Source organism: Adiantum capillus-veneris, chromosome 14 (genome assembly GCF_014529385.1).
Source record: "Adiantum capillus-veneris isolate H3 chromosome 14, ASM1452938v2, whole genome shotgun sequence".
NCBI lineage: Eukaryota > Viridiplantae > Streptophyta > Polypodiopsida > Polypodiales > Pteridaceae > Adiantum > Adiantum capillus-veneris.
Window position 1 is genome coordinate 131,184,484 of NC_140944.1, and position 15,394 is coordinate 131,199,877.

The window sequence follows — 15,394 nt, forward strand, 5'->3', positions numbered from 1 at the left end:
AAACCGATGTTGATGAGAGTCGATGCCAAAACGAAGAGCACCTGAGATGGTGTTGATGTCGAAGCCAGATGCACACACACACTGTGCATGTCGAGGGAAAGAGAGAATAGGTGGGTTGGCTTCTCTAGAAGAAGAAGTCTCAATTCTTGCTAGAATTCAAAAGGTGGACTTCTTTTGCATGCTCTATCTTTCTCTCTCTCTCTCTCTCTCTCTCTCTCTCTCTCTCTCTCAATCATGCAAGACGGTCTGAGCTATGGCTTGTGGTCATCAATGAGAGCTATGGGCAGCTCATAGTTGATTGAAATGAGCCATGCAACAGAAGGATGAAGAGGGCATCTCCGAAAGGCGATGTGGGTGGTAGGGGCGTTGGGAGTGCAAAAGAAGCCTTAAGGCAGGAACTGAATGAGACGGGCGGCAAGGCCTGCAAAGTTGGATGGTGAGGGGATGAATTTATAGCCTAGCTTGGGCGGCACTACAGACGAGGAAGAGAAGCTCTCGATTAGATGGAAGGAGCAAGAGGGAGCAATGCCACTATGGATTAGAGTGTGAGAGAAGACAATATTCATGCTCACAAGAAGGAGAGGTGTTGAGGGAATGTAGGTAATTGGGCGCCAACTGAGAGGGCAAGGAGAATGGAGCATGGGTTCAGGAGATAATGAGTGAAAAGGTGGGCATGGGATGTTGCAACATGTGCAAGATTGTAGGCAGAGGCGCGCAGCTGTATCTAGATGGGCGTAATGGGTAGAGGTCATCTTTAGGAATCTTAAAACTATCGATGTATTTTTTTAATAGAGGAACTAATTATGGTGAGTGAAGCATGATTTTTCTTATCATCCTTCTAGAGATTTATCAAGACTCTATCCATGGTTGTGGACTCTTTTTCTTTTCCCTTCCTTGGGTGTCTTACATGTAACTTGTTCATGATTATATTCTCAAGGTTTTGCTAATCCATCTTATGGAATTCGGCAGAGCCCGAGTTTCTCAAAGCTTGAAGTAGACTCTTTCACCCCACTGACTAGTCTTGTAAGGTGGTTAGAGAAGAGCTTTGATTAGCAAATGTTTCTTCGTGACCTAGAACTGGCCTCTCTTCTTGTAGATTGAGGGGGATCTTTGTCCTTCCTATCACCCATTGGAGGGATAGGGAGCTTTGGGTTCAAAGTTTCAAGAGGGGCTAATTCAATGTATTTTTTGAAGGGTAGCCCACAAATCTAGCCATTCATTAAAAACGGGCAAAATCGGGTTTGCGAGTGGTTGTCCCATTCCAATTCGAATCCTGGGTGGTGTCGACTTTGGCACCTCTAGGGCCGAGTCGAGGCGATGGAGCATTCTTGTTTTGAGTCCCGAGTCTGGACGTATCATGGCGTGTTTGGAAGGAACAGATCTGACAGTGCGCGACTTCATATGGGCGCAGAATGAGAGGCCTTCAACCGGGCTTCCTTGCAATGGCGACGTTCCTACCTCAGACATGGAGGGGGCGGCCTTCCCAAAGGTGGATCTCAGCCTTCCTGATGAAGAGCTAGTACCCATTCTTCATTCTGCCGCTTCTAGCTGGGGCTTCTTTCGTATTTTCAACCACGGCATCCCTGAGACTCTACTGGACTCCATTGCAACGCATGCCCTTCACTTTTTTGGGCTTCCTTCCTCGGACAAGATTGCCATTGCCAGAAACCCTCCCGCTCCCTTGGGTTACACGAGCATTACCAAGAGTGCGACTATCAAGTCGTGGAGCGAGGCCCTCCATTTAATGCCCGGTGAAGTTAGGATTCACAGTCTCTTTCAAAGAGTTCCCTCATTCCAGGAAAGCCAAAGTTTCAGGTAACCTCCCTCTCATAGTAGTGAAACCACATTTACGTTTAAGTTGGTTTGATTGGAAAATTGGCTCAGAGCTCCATCATCATTGATTTTTTTGGTCATTTGGTACATCCGTTTTCGAAGACTTGCATTTGTGAATGATGGGGAGGAGGTGTGATTCAATTACATCCGTGACCCTTGTTCCACGTTTTCGAAGTCTTGGCACAACAGGTTGAGAAGTTATCCGTATGGATTCACAATAATTGAAGAAGTTGTTACACTTATTACCTCAGCAGTTATTTAGCTCAACTATACAATTCACACCTGAAGGAAGCGTAGCACTTTGCGTGTAGAGGATTTTCTGCAAATGTCTGATGTGGAAATGTTTATTTTGATTCTCAAAATGTATTAGCTCGTCCACATGGATACGATGTTTCCAATTGCCTTGACTATGAGATTAACAACTTACGCTGTTTATAGTTTGCTATGCTATTGACCAATAATCGGCTGAGGAGTTGAGTACTAGATAGTGTTTCGCCTTGCACGGGGAGAGATAAACAAGCGACAAATGGCTACGTGGAGTCTTCCAGAATGGTTTATCATACCCAAGACAACTACACCGTCATCGTCCAACAATATTAGAAATGGGAAAGCTTAAAGATGGTCCAATACGACAATGTCGATAATGAGAGGCCAATCAGTTGGCCGATTGTAAAGAGGTACCATGTATCAGGAGGTTAGCCTTTTGCAGCCTATGTATGTTGTTCTCTAAGTGGAAGTTTAGAACCAAGGTATTTGAGGCATGCACATTTCCTCCTTGAGGTCACCATTCAGAACGATGTTTGACCTTCCTTTGATGAACATGCCACTGTTTGTGAGCAACGGTTACTATTAGTATGGAAGTACCGACGACGACGACGACGAGGTACTGATGGGTCTATGTTGATGACGATGCTATTGACAACGAGGCACTGATGGGTCTGTGGATCTGTGTTGACGATGACGACCACGGCGACGAGGTTCTTGATGGGTTTGTGGATCCTTATACCGAGCCAAGGCACAAGGGATACTAGGTGCTGGGGTACTGTGTCGATGATGACGGTGGCGGCGACGGTCTATGGTTGAATGCCGGATCTGCTAACATTGTCGATGGCTTGGGTCTGCAACCACGACGAGGCTAGGGGCTGGAATCTGCAAGCGCTCCAAAGCTGAAAACGCTTGTTGATCGGGTGAACCTGCATAGTAATCCACTGAGCCTTGCCTGGTACAATAATACCTCTGCCCACTATGGCTTGCTGCAAAGAATCCGCAATAGTCATACATACCCCTCCCTAGATGCCTCCAAGTCCAAATGCAGCTGACCAAAACGTTTCATAATGACCACGCAAAATCTGACCACACCGTTTGATGCGGCTCTCACACAGATGATGCTCCTTTACCATAAGAATATCAATCTCACAACCCACAAGGCATTGCTGAAGCTCCTGACACAGTCGACCCCTTTTGACACTGAAATTGGGGCCCTCCTAAACCCTGCACATTCTATGAGATGATCCTCATGGAGTCAATGAGAGAAAACAAATGCTGCAATAGCAACCACCCTCGCTATCTTTGAGGCCGGTTTGGATGATGAGTAATCCGCATCCGAACGACCTCTAGACAAGCGCGTATAGAGTGACTGTCCCACCGCGGCCCAAGCAGAGCGTGTAGCCCGTAGGGCTACATCCTCTGTCCAAGAATCCTCATGTACAAATACATAGCAAGGAGGGCTCAGAGTGTCAGTAAACAGATGCATCACAATGTGCCTGCAACTCGCTGCATCCGGTGGCGTCACGCCGAACTTGGCAAGAGGCCAAAGTGTCTGAACCATAGTTACCCGAAATGTGGAACGGGAACGGCGACGGGATCCCCGCGGAACGGGGGAACGGCCAGGGGTCCGGAACGGGAATGGCGCGGAACGGGAGGTTAAAAAACACCCAAATAGTGCATTTTTTAGCTCCTTGTGTTTAAATACAAGGAGTATTAGAGTGCTTTGACTCTAATACTCACAAAAAACACGTTTTGAAGACCATTCAACCTTGCTATGACTAGATGAAGATGAGAGAGAGAGAGAGCTTGAGAGAGTGAGAGGGAGAGACTCGAGAGAGTGAGAGGGAGAGGGAGAGATTTGAGAGAGTGGGAGGGAGAGGAAGAGAGCTTGAAGGCTTGAAGCCTTGAGCCTTGAGAGAGTGAGTCTTGAGAGGGAGAGATCTTGAGAGTGTGAGAGGGAGAGAGCTTGACCCTTGAGGATTAGCTTGTGGAGAGAAAGGGGGAGGGGGGTGCATTTTATGAGTCCTTGAGGCCTTGCACACTTCAAAAAGAAGCCCAAACATTTACTTCAATTTTTCCAAATTTTGCCAAATTTGTTTGTAGCCGTTGGCCGTTCCAGGGGCATTCCGGAACATTCCGGGGGCGTTCCGGAACGTTCCGGAACGGCCATTCCGGTTTGCACCGGCCACTTGGAACGTCAGACGTTCCGGGACATTTCGGAACGTTCGGGAAGGGAACTGCCCCCCGAACGCCGGAACGGGGGCTAGGGGGCGTTCCCCGGTAACTCTGGTCTGAACCAGATCTGTCAAGTTGTCAACCCTAAGTCCCGTGTTTGGTGTGAGAACTCAGTGGCCTCAATCCGGAGCCAGTCAAGAACTGTGTGTAGGGTCCACTCTGTAGGATCCCTACCGCACAACGGAAAGGAGAAGCCCACCGTTGTGTCCAAAGCCTCAATGCCTCGAGCTGCAAGAAAGAGGACGTGGACTCGAAAGCAAGCAGGCCAAGAGAAGAGTCACCTAGGAACCGTGTGAAACTGTATCGAACAAGTCCTAGCGTCTGTGAATGTCAAAGCTAGTCAAACCTCTAGGGACTGCTACAAAAGAAGTAGTCTGCACCAGAAAAGGCGGCCTCAGATGGGGCTGTCCCTCCCGACCCACACGGCTCATAGCGAAAGCACTACCAAGAGATCGCCTCTCGGCAGACGTGTGTCCAGTGTCCAGTCCCCTGCGTCTGAGGAGTGGAGGAGGGGTCGGGAGATGAGGTTGTGGGCCCCACCAGGGAGAGAGGAGGGGCTGGAGACGGGGGTGGAGGTGGGGGAGGCGGAGCGGTCAGCGCGTTACCTCTAACATGTTGTGAGAGCAAAGATTTGGTGTATCCTGATGGCGAGATCTGATTTGGATCTGGATCTCGGATGAGAAACTTTTTCATTGTATGATCACAAAACCTTTGTGAGGCTGCCCGTAGGATGGAACTGTAACAACGAGGGGTCGCCCATAATTGCTCCTGCTGTTGCCAGCAAAACGGTAGGGCAGATCTGGAAAAACGCCAAGGTATGGAATACGTGGTTGCTTGTCGACTGGTTCTACCTGCCCAAGAGGCTGCCCAATGAGGGCGCCGCACATTGGGCTGTGCAAATCTGAGAGGACTCCCCTGTTCCTTATATAGGGTCCAAACAAAAATGCTTGACCCACACCTCCAGTCCCACAACTTGGTAAAATGGGAGAAAATATGCAAAAGGTAGGAGAAGGGCAAGAAAGGCCCATAGGGCGCAGGGAAAAAAAATGCTAAGGTTGGGGAAAATTACTCCCAGCGTAATAGGAGCCTATACGGCCATGGAATGAGCCAAAACTCTGAGCTAAACATGGCTAAATAAATCTCGACATGAGAAAACTACCTCACTTCCACCTGCCCCTAGGAGATACTGGGACCGATTGGATGAAACATTTGGAAATAATAAGGTTTTTGCTATGCATCTTTCGGGTGATGTCATTATATGGAAGGAAGAGTGGAAGAAAAGGCCTTCTGTCGAGAGAAAACGCTAGCCTGTTGGGGGTCCTGCTGAGAAGGTGCTTGTTGAATTGAGTTCCCACTGCCTCTTCTACCAGAAAGTGCTAGTGCTAGGTTTCTATTTATACAAACTTAGCAAAATTGCCCTACCAACTTTCCAACAAAAGTCACTTAAAAATAATAAGTGAAAAATGTCAAAAATAGGGAAAATGGGTCTATGCATTGTAAAAATGCTACTGATGGAATCCGACTGGAATCTAATGGTCATGTTGTGTGCAACCAGAGGATATGCATCTAATCTAAGTGTCTGGACATGCACGGTCTGCGAACAGACTCACAAAAGTGCCAGATCACTTGCTATTCTAGACTGACATGACTGAACTAAACCCTTGTCATGCTGTAGCTTGTCCACGGACACATGAGGTTGGATGTGTCACGTGACATCCCCTCCTTTTCAAAGTGAGGTATTGGTACCGAACTGTATGGCGTCGAGGGAGATCGCCAATAACATCCGGAATCCTGGTGTAAGGTGCAGTGGAATGAATGTTTGAACTTTGCTCAAGATGAGTGCTCCGAACTGTGCTCAAGGTTCCTTTTGTTCTTATGGAAGGGAGAGCCTTCCGTTCTTAATGAGAGAGTGCAATGGACACAAACAAAGTGGATGATGTAACAAACTACTGACGTGTCAAAAAAGCCTAAAGAATGGAGCCAACTTATAGATGATGTGGCTGCTCGAGAGCAGAAACCCTAACCGTAATTTCAGTCAGAAACCCTAACTGTTGAAACCCTAATTCTGGAAACCCTAACCCTAAAACTTGCAAACTCTAATTCTGGAAACCCTAACCCTAAAACCTGCAAACCCTAATTCTAGAAACCCTAAGAAGAACAAGCAACAAAAGAAGAAGTCCTACCAACTTATGGGGACCCCGTCTGATGGGACCCAAAGTGACATAAAGGCATTAAAAATAAAGCAAAACACACTCAAAAGACTTTGCACATCAAAATATGATGATGTGGCACCTGTACGGACGTCCCAGAATTCGCGGCGGATTTTCTAGGTAAATCCCGAAATTTTAGGAAAGTGATTTTTTGGGGTCAGCTTTTCATATTTGATGCTTTTAGGCTTTGGGCCTTTAAATATGAGCCTTGGGGGGCCCTCTCTGGCACTTTTTAGCGTGCAGATTGCAGAGCAGGAGCTCCTCAGCTGTTGTACTTTGTGAATCGGCAGTAATATAAAGAAATACCGAAAGGGGCGCCAAGGTTTGGGGCAATACTCTCTGGGGTGGAATTCCGCCACTCCGTGTCGCGTGTCGTCTCTCTCTTTCAGTTCAGTTGTTATTGAAGTGCTAAAAGTTTGTTCAGTCTGTTCTTTTCTATTGGCACGTGGTGCCCGCCTTGTGACAGATGAACACTGTGAATGAAGGTGCATGAGACTGAGAGATAGAGAAGAGAATACGACACCAGAGACGTGTAAAACCCTCCTCCGAAGCAGAGTTACCCGGAATGCGGAACGGGAATGGCGACGGGCCTCCCTGCGGAATGGGGGAACGGGAATGGGCCCGGAACGGGAGGCTAAAAAAACACCCAAATATTGTTTCTTTTAGCATTATGTGTTTGAATACAAGTAGTACTAGAGTCCTTTGACTCTAATACCCACAAAAACCACGAATCGAAGACCATTCAACCTTATTATGACTTGATTGGGATGTGCAGCGCCCAGAGTACATAGCACATATACAACATTGAGCAAACACAATGCCCATACACAATGCTCTCAAATAATTGCAAGAGTAGTAGTCAGAGATAACACTTTGGAATTAATTATGGCTAACAAGGGCCACCAAGGTGCTACAAAAAAACCAAAGGGGGGCAAACCAGTGGCCACAATACCAAAAGACTGAAGGTGACAAATACCATAAAGATGCTAGTAGCTACAAATGGCAAAGAGGGCAAGGCTCAAGCAGCCATACAAAAAGGTAAGGATAAATGGCAAAGACTCAAGACTCAAGAGCCCCTAGCCTGAGAGGCCTCCCAATCTGTAGTAGCCGGCTGTAAATCATGCACATCCTCCCATTCCTCATCATCGAGCTCTAGGCCCGGCTCGATCTCAGCCACGGATGAAGTACCTGGTGTTGGTGGATGTGCATCTCCACCTGCCTGAGGAGCCTCTTGCTCCATCTCCCACTGTGTAAAAGGATCTGTCTGTTTGTCTGTACTCTTGGAAAGCATTTTCAAATTTGCGATGACGAAGACAAGATCATTAGCCTTCTCCACTCCAAGCCGATTCCTCTTCTTGGAAGCAATGTGGCTAAAGGTACTCCACAATTGCTCCAAGCATGAGGTACTAACTGATTGGCTGAGAATGCAGATCGCCAATCTTTGAAGCTCAGGGCCATCATAGCCATAGTCCTCCCACCATAGCACTGAACCTATCTTCCTGCGATCAATCTGAGCATCTGGACAGTCAAATGACCCCCGCATCTCTCTGTATTGTCTCAACTGATCTCTGACAATGCGTCTGTCACGTGACACATCCAACCCTATGTGTCCGTGGACAAGCTACAACATGATCAGGGTTCAATCAGTCCAGTCAGTCTAGCTTTAGAAGTGATCTGGCACTTTTGTGAGTCTGTTCGCAGATTTTACTTACGGAAGGGAGAGTTTTCCGTTCCTTTAGTGAGAGAGTGCAATGGACACAAACAAAGTGAATGGACACTGTGAATGAAGGTGCATGAGACTGAGAGATAGAGAAGAGAATACGACACCAGAGATGTTGTAAAACCCTCCTCGAAGGCCCCACCCTCTATGGTGAGAGTGGTCTACAATGCACAAATCTCTACAATGCTTGGACTTGCCGACGATGTCGATGACGATAAGGACGACGACGAGATGGGCTGAAATCTGAAAGGCTGAAATCTGCAAATCTTTATCTGCTGAATTCTGACTCTATGTCGGGGACGATGTCGATGGCGGCGACGATGCGACGACGACGCGCTGAAAACGCAGATGCTGAAATCTGCGTTTTCCGGGCTGAAACTGCAAACTTCGATGGATCCCACCGTGCGGCGAGGAATTGCTGCGGGAAGGTGAGATCTGCAAGGTTTGGGGGTTGTTCTACTGTGTCTAAAGGCTGAAAACTGATAACGCTGGTCCCATGGCTGATTCTGTTGCGATGATCTGCAAAAACACTGAGGTTGATCTGCAAACCAAAAACGCTAGGGCTGAAAACCGACCTTGCGGGGAAATCTGCTAACGCTAGGAAATCTGCTGTGTTGCTGTGGGATCTGCTAACGCTAGGGCTGATCTGTTGTCTACTGTCTCGCTGGGAATTTGCAATTGCAAAAACGCTGGCTGATCTTGTGCAAAAACGCTAGGCCTTTTGTTGAGAGAAAACGCTAGCCTGCTGGAGGTCCCACTGAGAAGGTGCCTGTTGAATTGAGTTCCTGCTGCCTCTTCTGCCAGAAAGTGGTAGCGCTAGGTTTCTATTTATACAAACTTAGCAAAATTGCCCTACCTACTTTCCAACAAGTCACTTAAAAATAATAAGTGAAAAATGTCAAAAATAGGGAAAATGGGTCTATGCACTGTAAAAATGCTACTGATGGGATCTGATGGTCATGCTGTGTGCAACCAGAGGATATGCATCTAATCTAAGCGTCTGGACATGCACGGTCTGCGAACAGACTCACAAAAGTGCGAGATCACTTCCTATTCACTGACTTGACTGAACTGAACGCTTGTCATGCTGTAGCTTGTCCATGGACACATGGGGTTGGATGTGTCACGTGACAAGATGTATCCTGTAGTTTGTTTTGGGAGGTTTTCCAATATTTTCTTGTATATGGACCTATGGTCGATTTTATGTAATGTGAAGGGTCAAGACCCAGCCACTTTTATTGCCCAAAAAAAAAGAAGGAAAAAGTTGGTTGCACATAAGGCAGCCAATGAAGCGTCTTTCTTGTATCCCTCTCACTCACGAAGAGTTTCAAGATCTTTTCTTGCCCCCACATTGCTTGAAAAGATTAAAAGAGCACATTCGGGCTTTGTCACAAAATGATGAACTGTTGTCTTATACCTTGTGGGGCTTCAAATATGTGTGGCGAATGGTGTGGCTGGGCAAAGTCAGCACGACCACACCATCACCAAACAATACCCCACGATATAATATCTGCAGAAACCCAACTAGCAACGAATGGCTAAAAATGAAAGTATGGATACAGAGAGGCTATTTAAGGTGGTCAAATAATCCAACGTGGTAGGTCATCAGGTGTGTGCATGACGCACTACCTATCTACAAGTGGAAGCGGAAGGTGTGCCTCCGTGTAGTCAGAAATTACAATGTCATCTTCCACAACACTCTCTCTTTTGGGCAAGAGTTTTATTTCTAGTTTTGCAACCACACATTGCTCTTGGTACAAACATTGTACAAAGTTTTAATATCCAGCAGGTTCAAAAAGGAAGATATTCTGGAGTCTGGAGTAGCAGGGTTAATTAATACGTGATGCATGTAAATTGCAATAGTTCATGTGAAAGTGTAATTGTCTACTGGAAGGGCAGCACTGGTAATTCAAGAAGTAGTCTTCCTAAAATGAACCTATCCCAGATTGAGGTTTTCTTTGGGTTCATTTGTTAAACTTGGGATTCAGTTAGGGTTTTTTCTGTTGGCATAATTTTTTGCAGTATAGATGTTATCAAGTATTTCAGCTTAGTGGGAGCTTTGGCAAATCGAATAATTACACTTCTGTTTCGTGGTCTCATGGTTGATGATGAGGAGATCAAGTTAGTGTTTGGATCTATAGATTCGTCCACTTTGAGAATCAATCATTATCCAGTTTGCCCTGTAGCTGATCTCACATATGGGTCACCTCCACACAAAGATTATGGAGGTCTTGCCATACTTCACCAAGATGAAATCGGTGGCCTGGAGGTCTTGAAGGATGGACACTGGGTTGCGGTTGAGCCGGAGAAGGGGTGCTTGATTGTTAACATCGGCGATGTGATTCAGGTGGTTGTTCTTGGCTTTGATTTATATATCATTTGGTTGGAAAATTTTATAGTGCATATCTGAATCAGACATTTTTCTGTGCTTTACAAATACATCTGTGTGGCGGATGGTCTCCGGTGTTTTTAAGTTTTGATTAATGGTAGTGCTTGTAAGATATTTTCTGTAAAAAAAAGTCATGCATTTACTTATTAGCTTTTCAATGGTTCACTTCTGTAATAACAAGTCATGCATCTACTTATTAGCTTTTCAGTGGTTGAATCTGTCTGCAAGAATATTACATCAATTTGTCTGCATAAATATTTACATGCACAATCAAGTTGCTAGCATGTGCTGGTGCATGCTTGCGTTTATATAATCATCACGGTTAGTATTGTGTTGTGGGCTATGTCAATCTCAAGGTTGCATTTCTGAATGCAGATTTATGTCTTCGCATACCGTACGATAAATACCGTACCAGTATTCAGTATTTTACGTACTAATTGTTATTTATACACACACACACATGCATTTACATGTATGCAAGCATGCATAAGTAAACATGTACGTCTTTTTGTATTCAATACCTAATGAATTTTTTGGACTGGTAGTGATTATCTATACTGCACAACGTTTTTTAACGTTTTTTTTTTCATACTGTATTTATCGTACCTATCTACCTTGGTCAATTTGCAGATGATGAGCAATGGGAAATATCAAAGCGTACTGCATCGGTCATTGGTCAAAAGCTCTCAGCCCCGCCTTTCCTTCGTTTTCTTCCACTTCCCTTCAGACGATTCTTTCATAGCTCCAATGTCAAAGCTTGTGACAAAAGACAGTCCAGCAAAGTACAGGTCTTTTTACATGAAGGACTATATATCAATGTTTGCCATTGCGCAGAAGGCCAATCACAGCCCCTTACTTTTCTTCGAAGAGAGTTCTTGAACTATTAGCTGAAACTTAAACTTCAAATATACCCTTTATTGCTTCAATGCAGATAAAATTTAGCAGGTGCTCACAAAGACAAAGAATCCAGGTGCCCACAAAGATAAAGAATCCTGGAAAGTGTCGAAGAAGCCATTTTGAATGGTGTTTTTGATGGTGAAATCTTTAAGCCTTAATTAGAGAGAAATTATATGTATTAATAGTGCAAATGACTAGTGCGTTTTGTGAGCCAAAGTTTCTTGGGCTATTCAAAGCACATAGTAATGTGCTATTTGTAATTCACGTCTTTCCTTTCTTTGCTTAGCAATTTTCTCTCCCGCCCTTTTTTTGGCGGAAAATGGGAGCTATATACTGTGTATGAATCTCCTCAAGGGATGCTCAATGGGCCTATCTCCCAAAGGAAGTACAAACTGGAGGAGTACAGTAGGATAGCTAGCTGTACATCACGGTGGCATATAGGAAGAGTGTAGGATGAAGTACCGGTTTTCCCCATTGAGGAGGCAGCTCTTTGGAGGTCATGTATTCGGGATAGAGTTCCCTTGGCAGAGTTGCACGGCTATTGCGATTTCTGGGGTCACACACACTATGTTTGAGGGTTTTTCTAGAGATCTGGTCTTCATGCTCACATCTTTGAATGAGGGACTCTTGATATGCTTCGACCCGTTGTGCATCAGTTTGATCTACATCCATGGGATACAGATTTTACCACGATTTGCTGCATTGCATTGTGAATTATGTGGAAAGCTTCCTGTGCTCACATCTTGGTTTGGCTTGCAGCCTTCCCCGACATCTGCCACCTTGACAGCTATGTGGTCAGAGTCTTTGACAGGCTCCTCTAGGAGGGGTGTAGATACTCTTTTTTTTGGCTAAAGGCGTGGCCTTCAGCATTTGTGCTTGGTAAGCTTAAGGTGGTTTTGCCAAATGAAGACCGTAGAGGAGAGCCAAGTGTCACAATCCGGACCATCGGCTTTTTTTATCGTCTGAATCAGGGATACTTCTCTGCCTCATTTTAACTCTTTGCCTGGCTTATTGTTGCATTGGTCCCTCAGTGGGCTTCAAAGATTTGAATATTTATTTGACTTTGAATTGTTCTAATTTTGCATGTTCTGTTTCTAGAGCGTTTTTGCTCATTAATTTTTCAAATTTCTGTATTTATCTTTTTAGTTCTTACGAAAATGAAATTTGCAAAGCTGGTCAACATTTTTGAGCTCCAGTTTCAAATTAATACTAAATTTCCCTTTTTGCTTGCAAAAGAATGAAATTGACGACCATAACAAATTAAGAGCCCTTTGTACAGCCGATCCTCACATCCATTTTTGTTGTAGATGTGCATGTGTGCCATTTTTTGAGCAAGCCATAGCTTGTGTGCACGTGTGTGAGCAGGCTCCCGCACACATACATGTATGCCATTCAGAATATGCATGTACACATAGATGAGATCAAGAATGTTCGATGGAGGGGTCAACTTGTGAACGGCACTTCAATTTTGACACCATTGTTTTTGCTACCAACGACTTAAGTGCACCTTATTGATGGCTCGCTGTTCAACAAAATTAAGAGTTTGTTTTGTAGCCTCGAGTGTGTGAAATGCAACCTTCTCCAAATTTTAGAAGGATCGAGAAAGATTTGCTTCATAGATCGTGCAGTGTGGGATTCTATTTAGTCCTTTGGATTGCCTTGTGTAGCAAGATTCCAAACTTGGGCATGTTATAGCCTCCATTTTGGAGTCAATGCATTTGCCTGCAGAAACGCAAAGGTTTAAGTTTATGACAATCTCCCATTTTGGTGTTGCAAGGAGCTTTGTTGGTTTGCAATTTTCATAGCTAATATATAGTAGTGTGAAGCATTGTATTGGATACATATACACATATTAGGCTCATAGGGTGTGACAAATACATGCGAATTGGTCCATTGCAAGTTTTGTGTCGATATTTCATTTTCTATAAGCATGCTTAACAATGATGGAACCGATGCTATTGTAAAAGAAAAGACGGACAAGAGAAATTTCATGCTTGGAAGAGAAGAATGACCAATTCCTTGATGGGTACAGGTTATTGGGAGTACATTGAAGGTGAATAGGAAGACACACTAGTGTTACTTGAGGAGAATCCTACTCCTTGTTGTGTTCAAGGCCTTTTGTCGATGGTTGTCTAAACCCGTGGGAACTACTCTTGCAACATACCGTCATACACCACCAGTCTTGTGGAATTTGCATGGTAAAGTGCATGGTTAGTTTTTGCCAATATATGTAGAAGCTTCAAATCTAATAAAAAATAGCGTTGTTCTTTTGGTGGTTTATTGCTGTTGAAGCCTCCCCCCCAGCGCGCGCGCGTGTGTGCGTGCGTGCGCGTGTGTGCGTGTACGTGTGTGCGCTCTCTTTTCTTGTATGTATGCTCCTCCATGCCATGTCTCCCCATCATCATCACCCACCATAGTACGCAAATCCTAACAGTGGTATCAAAGCCCAAGTGGGGCATAGTAAAACGCAGTAGGACGTAAGGCTTGGTGGCAAAGGCAAAGCTTGGCGAGGTTCTTCTCTGCGAGTTTCTTCTCTGTCCATTTTGAAACTCGATCGAAGGCTAGAAATCCCCCCTCAAGCCCAAACCATTGACAATGGGCTAAGAACCGTGACCATGGCAGAGTTCAACCACTTGAAACAATAAGTAAAAGTGCCCCCCCTCCCCTCCCCCCCCCCCCCCCGACAACAACACGGGGTGTGTGTACTTCCCTTGGACAACAATCAAAGTGGGAACAACAAGAACTCAAACCAAACAAATGAATGGAAGGTCTTACCACTTTTTCATGTGGCAGTGTCTATAATCCATACAAATTCACCACGGTTAGGTATATAGAGGTTGTAATTTCTCGAAATGTACCATAGTCTTTGAAAAATAGCAAAGTGAATTTTTTGAGGATAAAGACCGTTAGGCCAATACCATCATAGACTAACCGCTCTCTAACCCTAATCGCATTCTTTTTTATTGATAATATGGAACAATAAGGAGCTTGCACATAGTGTGAGAAGAAGCTTTACCAAAACCTCTCTCTCTCTCTCTCTCTCTCTCTCTCTCTCTCTCTCAACCCTTGTATCCCTTCCATTTGCGCATTTATAAAAAATTGGTATCAAAGCCGGAATGAAGGCCTTGCATCATTGCAACGTGGTGGTGGAGAATGCGGTGAAGCTACAAAAATTCTAGTGTTTTGCACAAAAGATTTGACTGAGTGAAAAGACAATTTTTGTTGAGGATAATATTCCATTAGGCCAATACCCTCATAGACTAACCGCTCACTAATTCTAATCTCATTCTTTCTTATTGATAATATAAAACAATAAGGAGCTCACACACATAGTGTGAGAAGAAGCTCCACCAAAACCTCTCTCTCTCTCTCTCTCTCTCTCTCTCTCTCTCTCTCTCTCTCTCAAAACCTTAATCTCTTAGCCCTTGCATCCCTTCCGTATTGCGTACTCATCAATAGTGAACTATATAGTTGATGCGTTGCGTGTTCCCAACATTACCAAGAATTTGGTGTCTATTGGAAAAATGGCAAAGCAAGCTTGTTGGAAATATAGTTGAAGGAATGCACATGAAGATGGAGAAGATGAAGGAGAAGCTCAAGAGCACACAACACAAGAAGTGGTAACTTACTAAGTGTGCCAATACAAAGAAAAAGCTTGTCGTAGAGCGATGGGAAAATATACAAGCAAGAGAAAAACACCTTCTAAAGAGGAAAAAAATATCCCGGTGTTCCTAAGTCTGTTCACACACATCAACCTCATAATATGACAATAAATCTTGCTTAGGAGTGATGTGGTGAACATAAGCTGGCACTCATGGATAGGGAAGTACCAGACCTTACGTG

General features: G+C 44.7%; 1 protein-coding gene across 1 annotated transcript; it reads left to right on the forward strand.

Annotated features, from left to right (window-relative positions):
• The first annotated feature begins 1,243 nt into the window (after positions 1-1,243).
• On the forward strand, positions 1,244-11,828 carry LOC147443129 (flavonol synthase/flavanone 3-hydroxylase-like). The gene is made up of 3 exons (XM_086529055.1): positions 1,244-1,815; positions 10,288-10,612; positions 11,285-11,828. Exons 1-3 carry the CDS (start codon positions 1,358-1,360, stop codon positions 11,531-11,533), a joined length of 1,032 nt encoding a protein of 343 aa, XP_086385181.1. The 5' UTR covers positions 1,244-1,357; the 3' UTR covers positions 11,534-11,828.
• Positions 11,829-15,394: the final 3,566 nt, after the last annotated feature.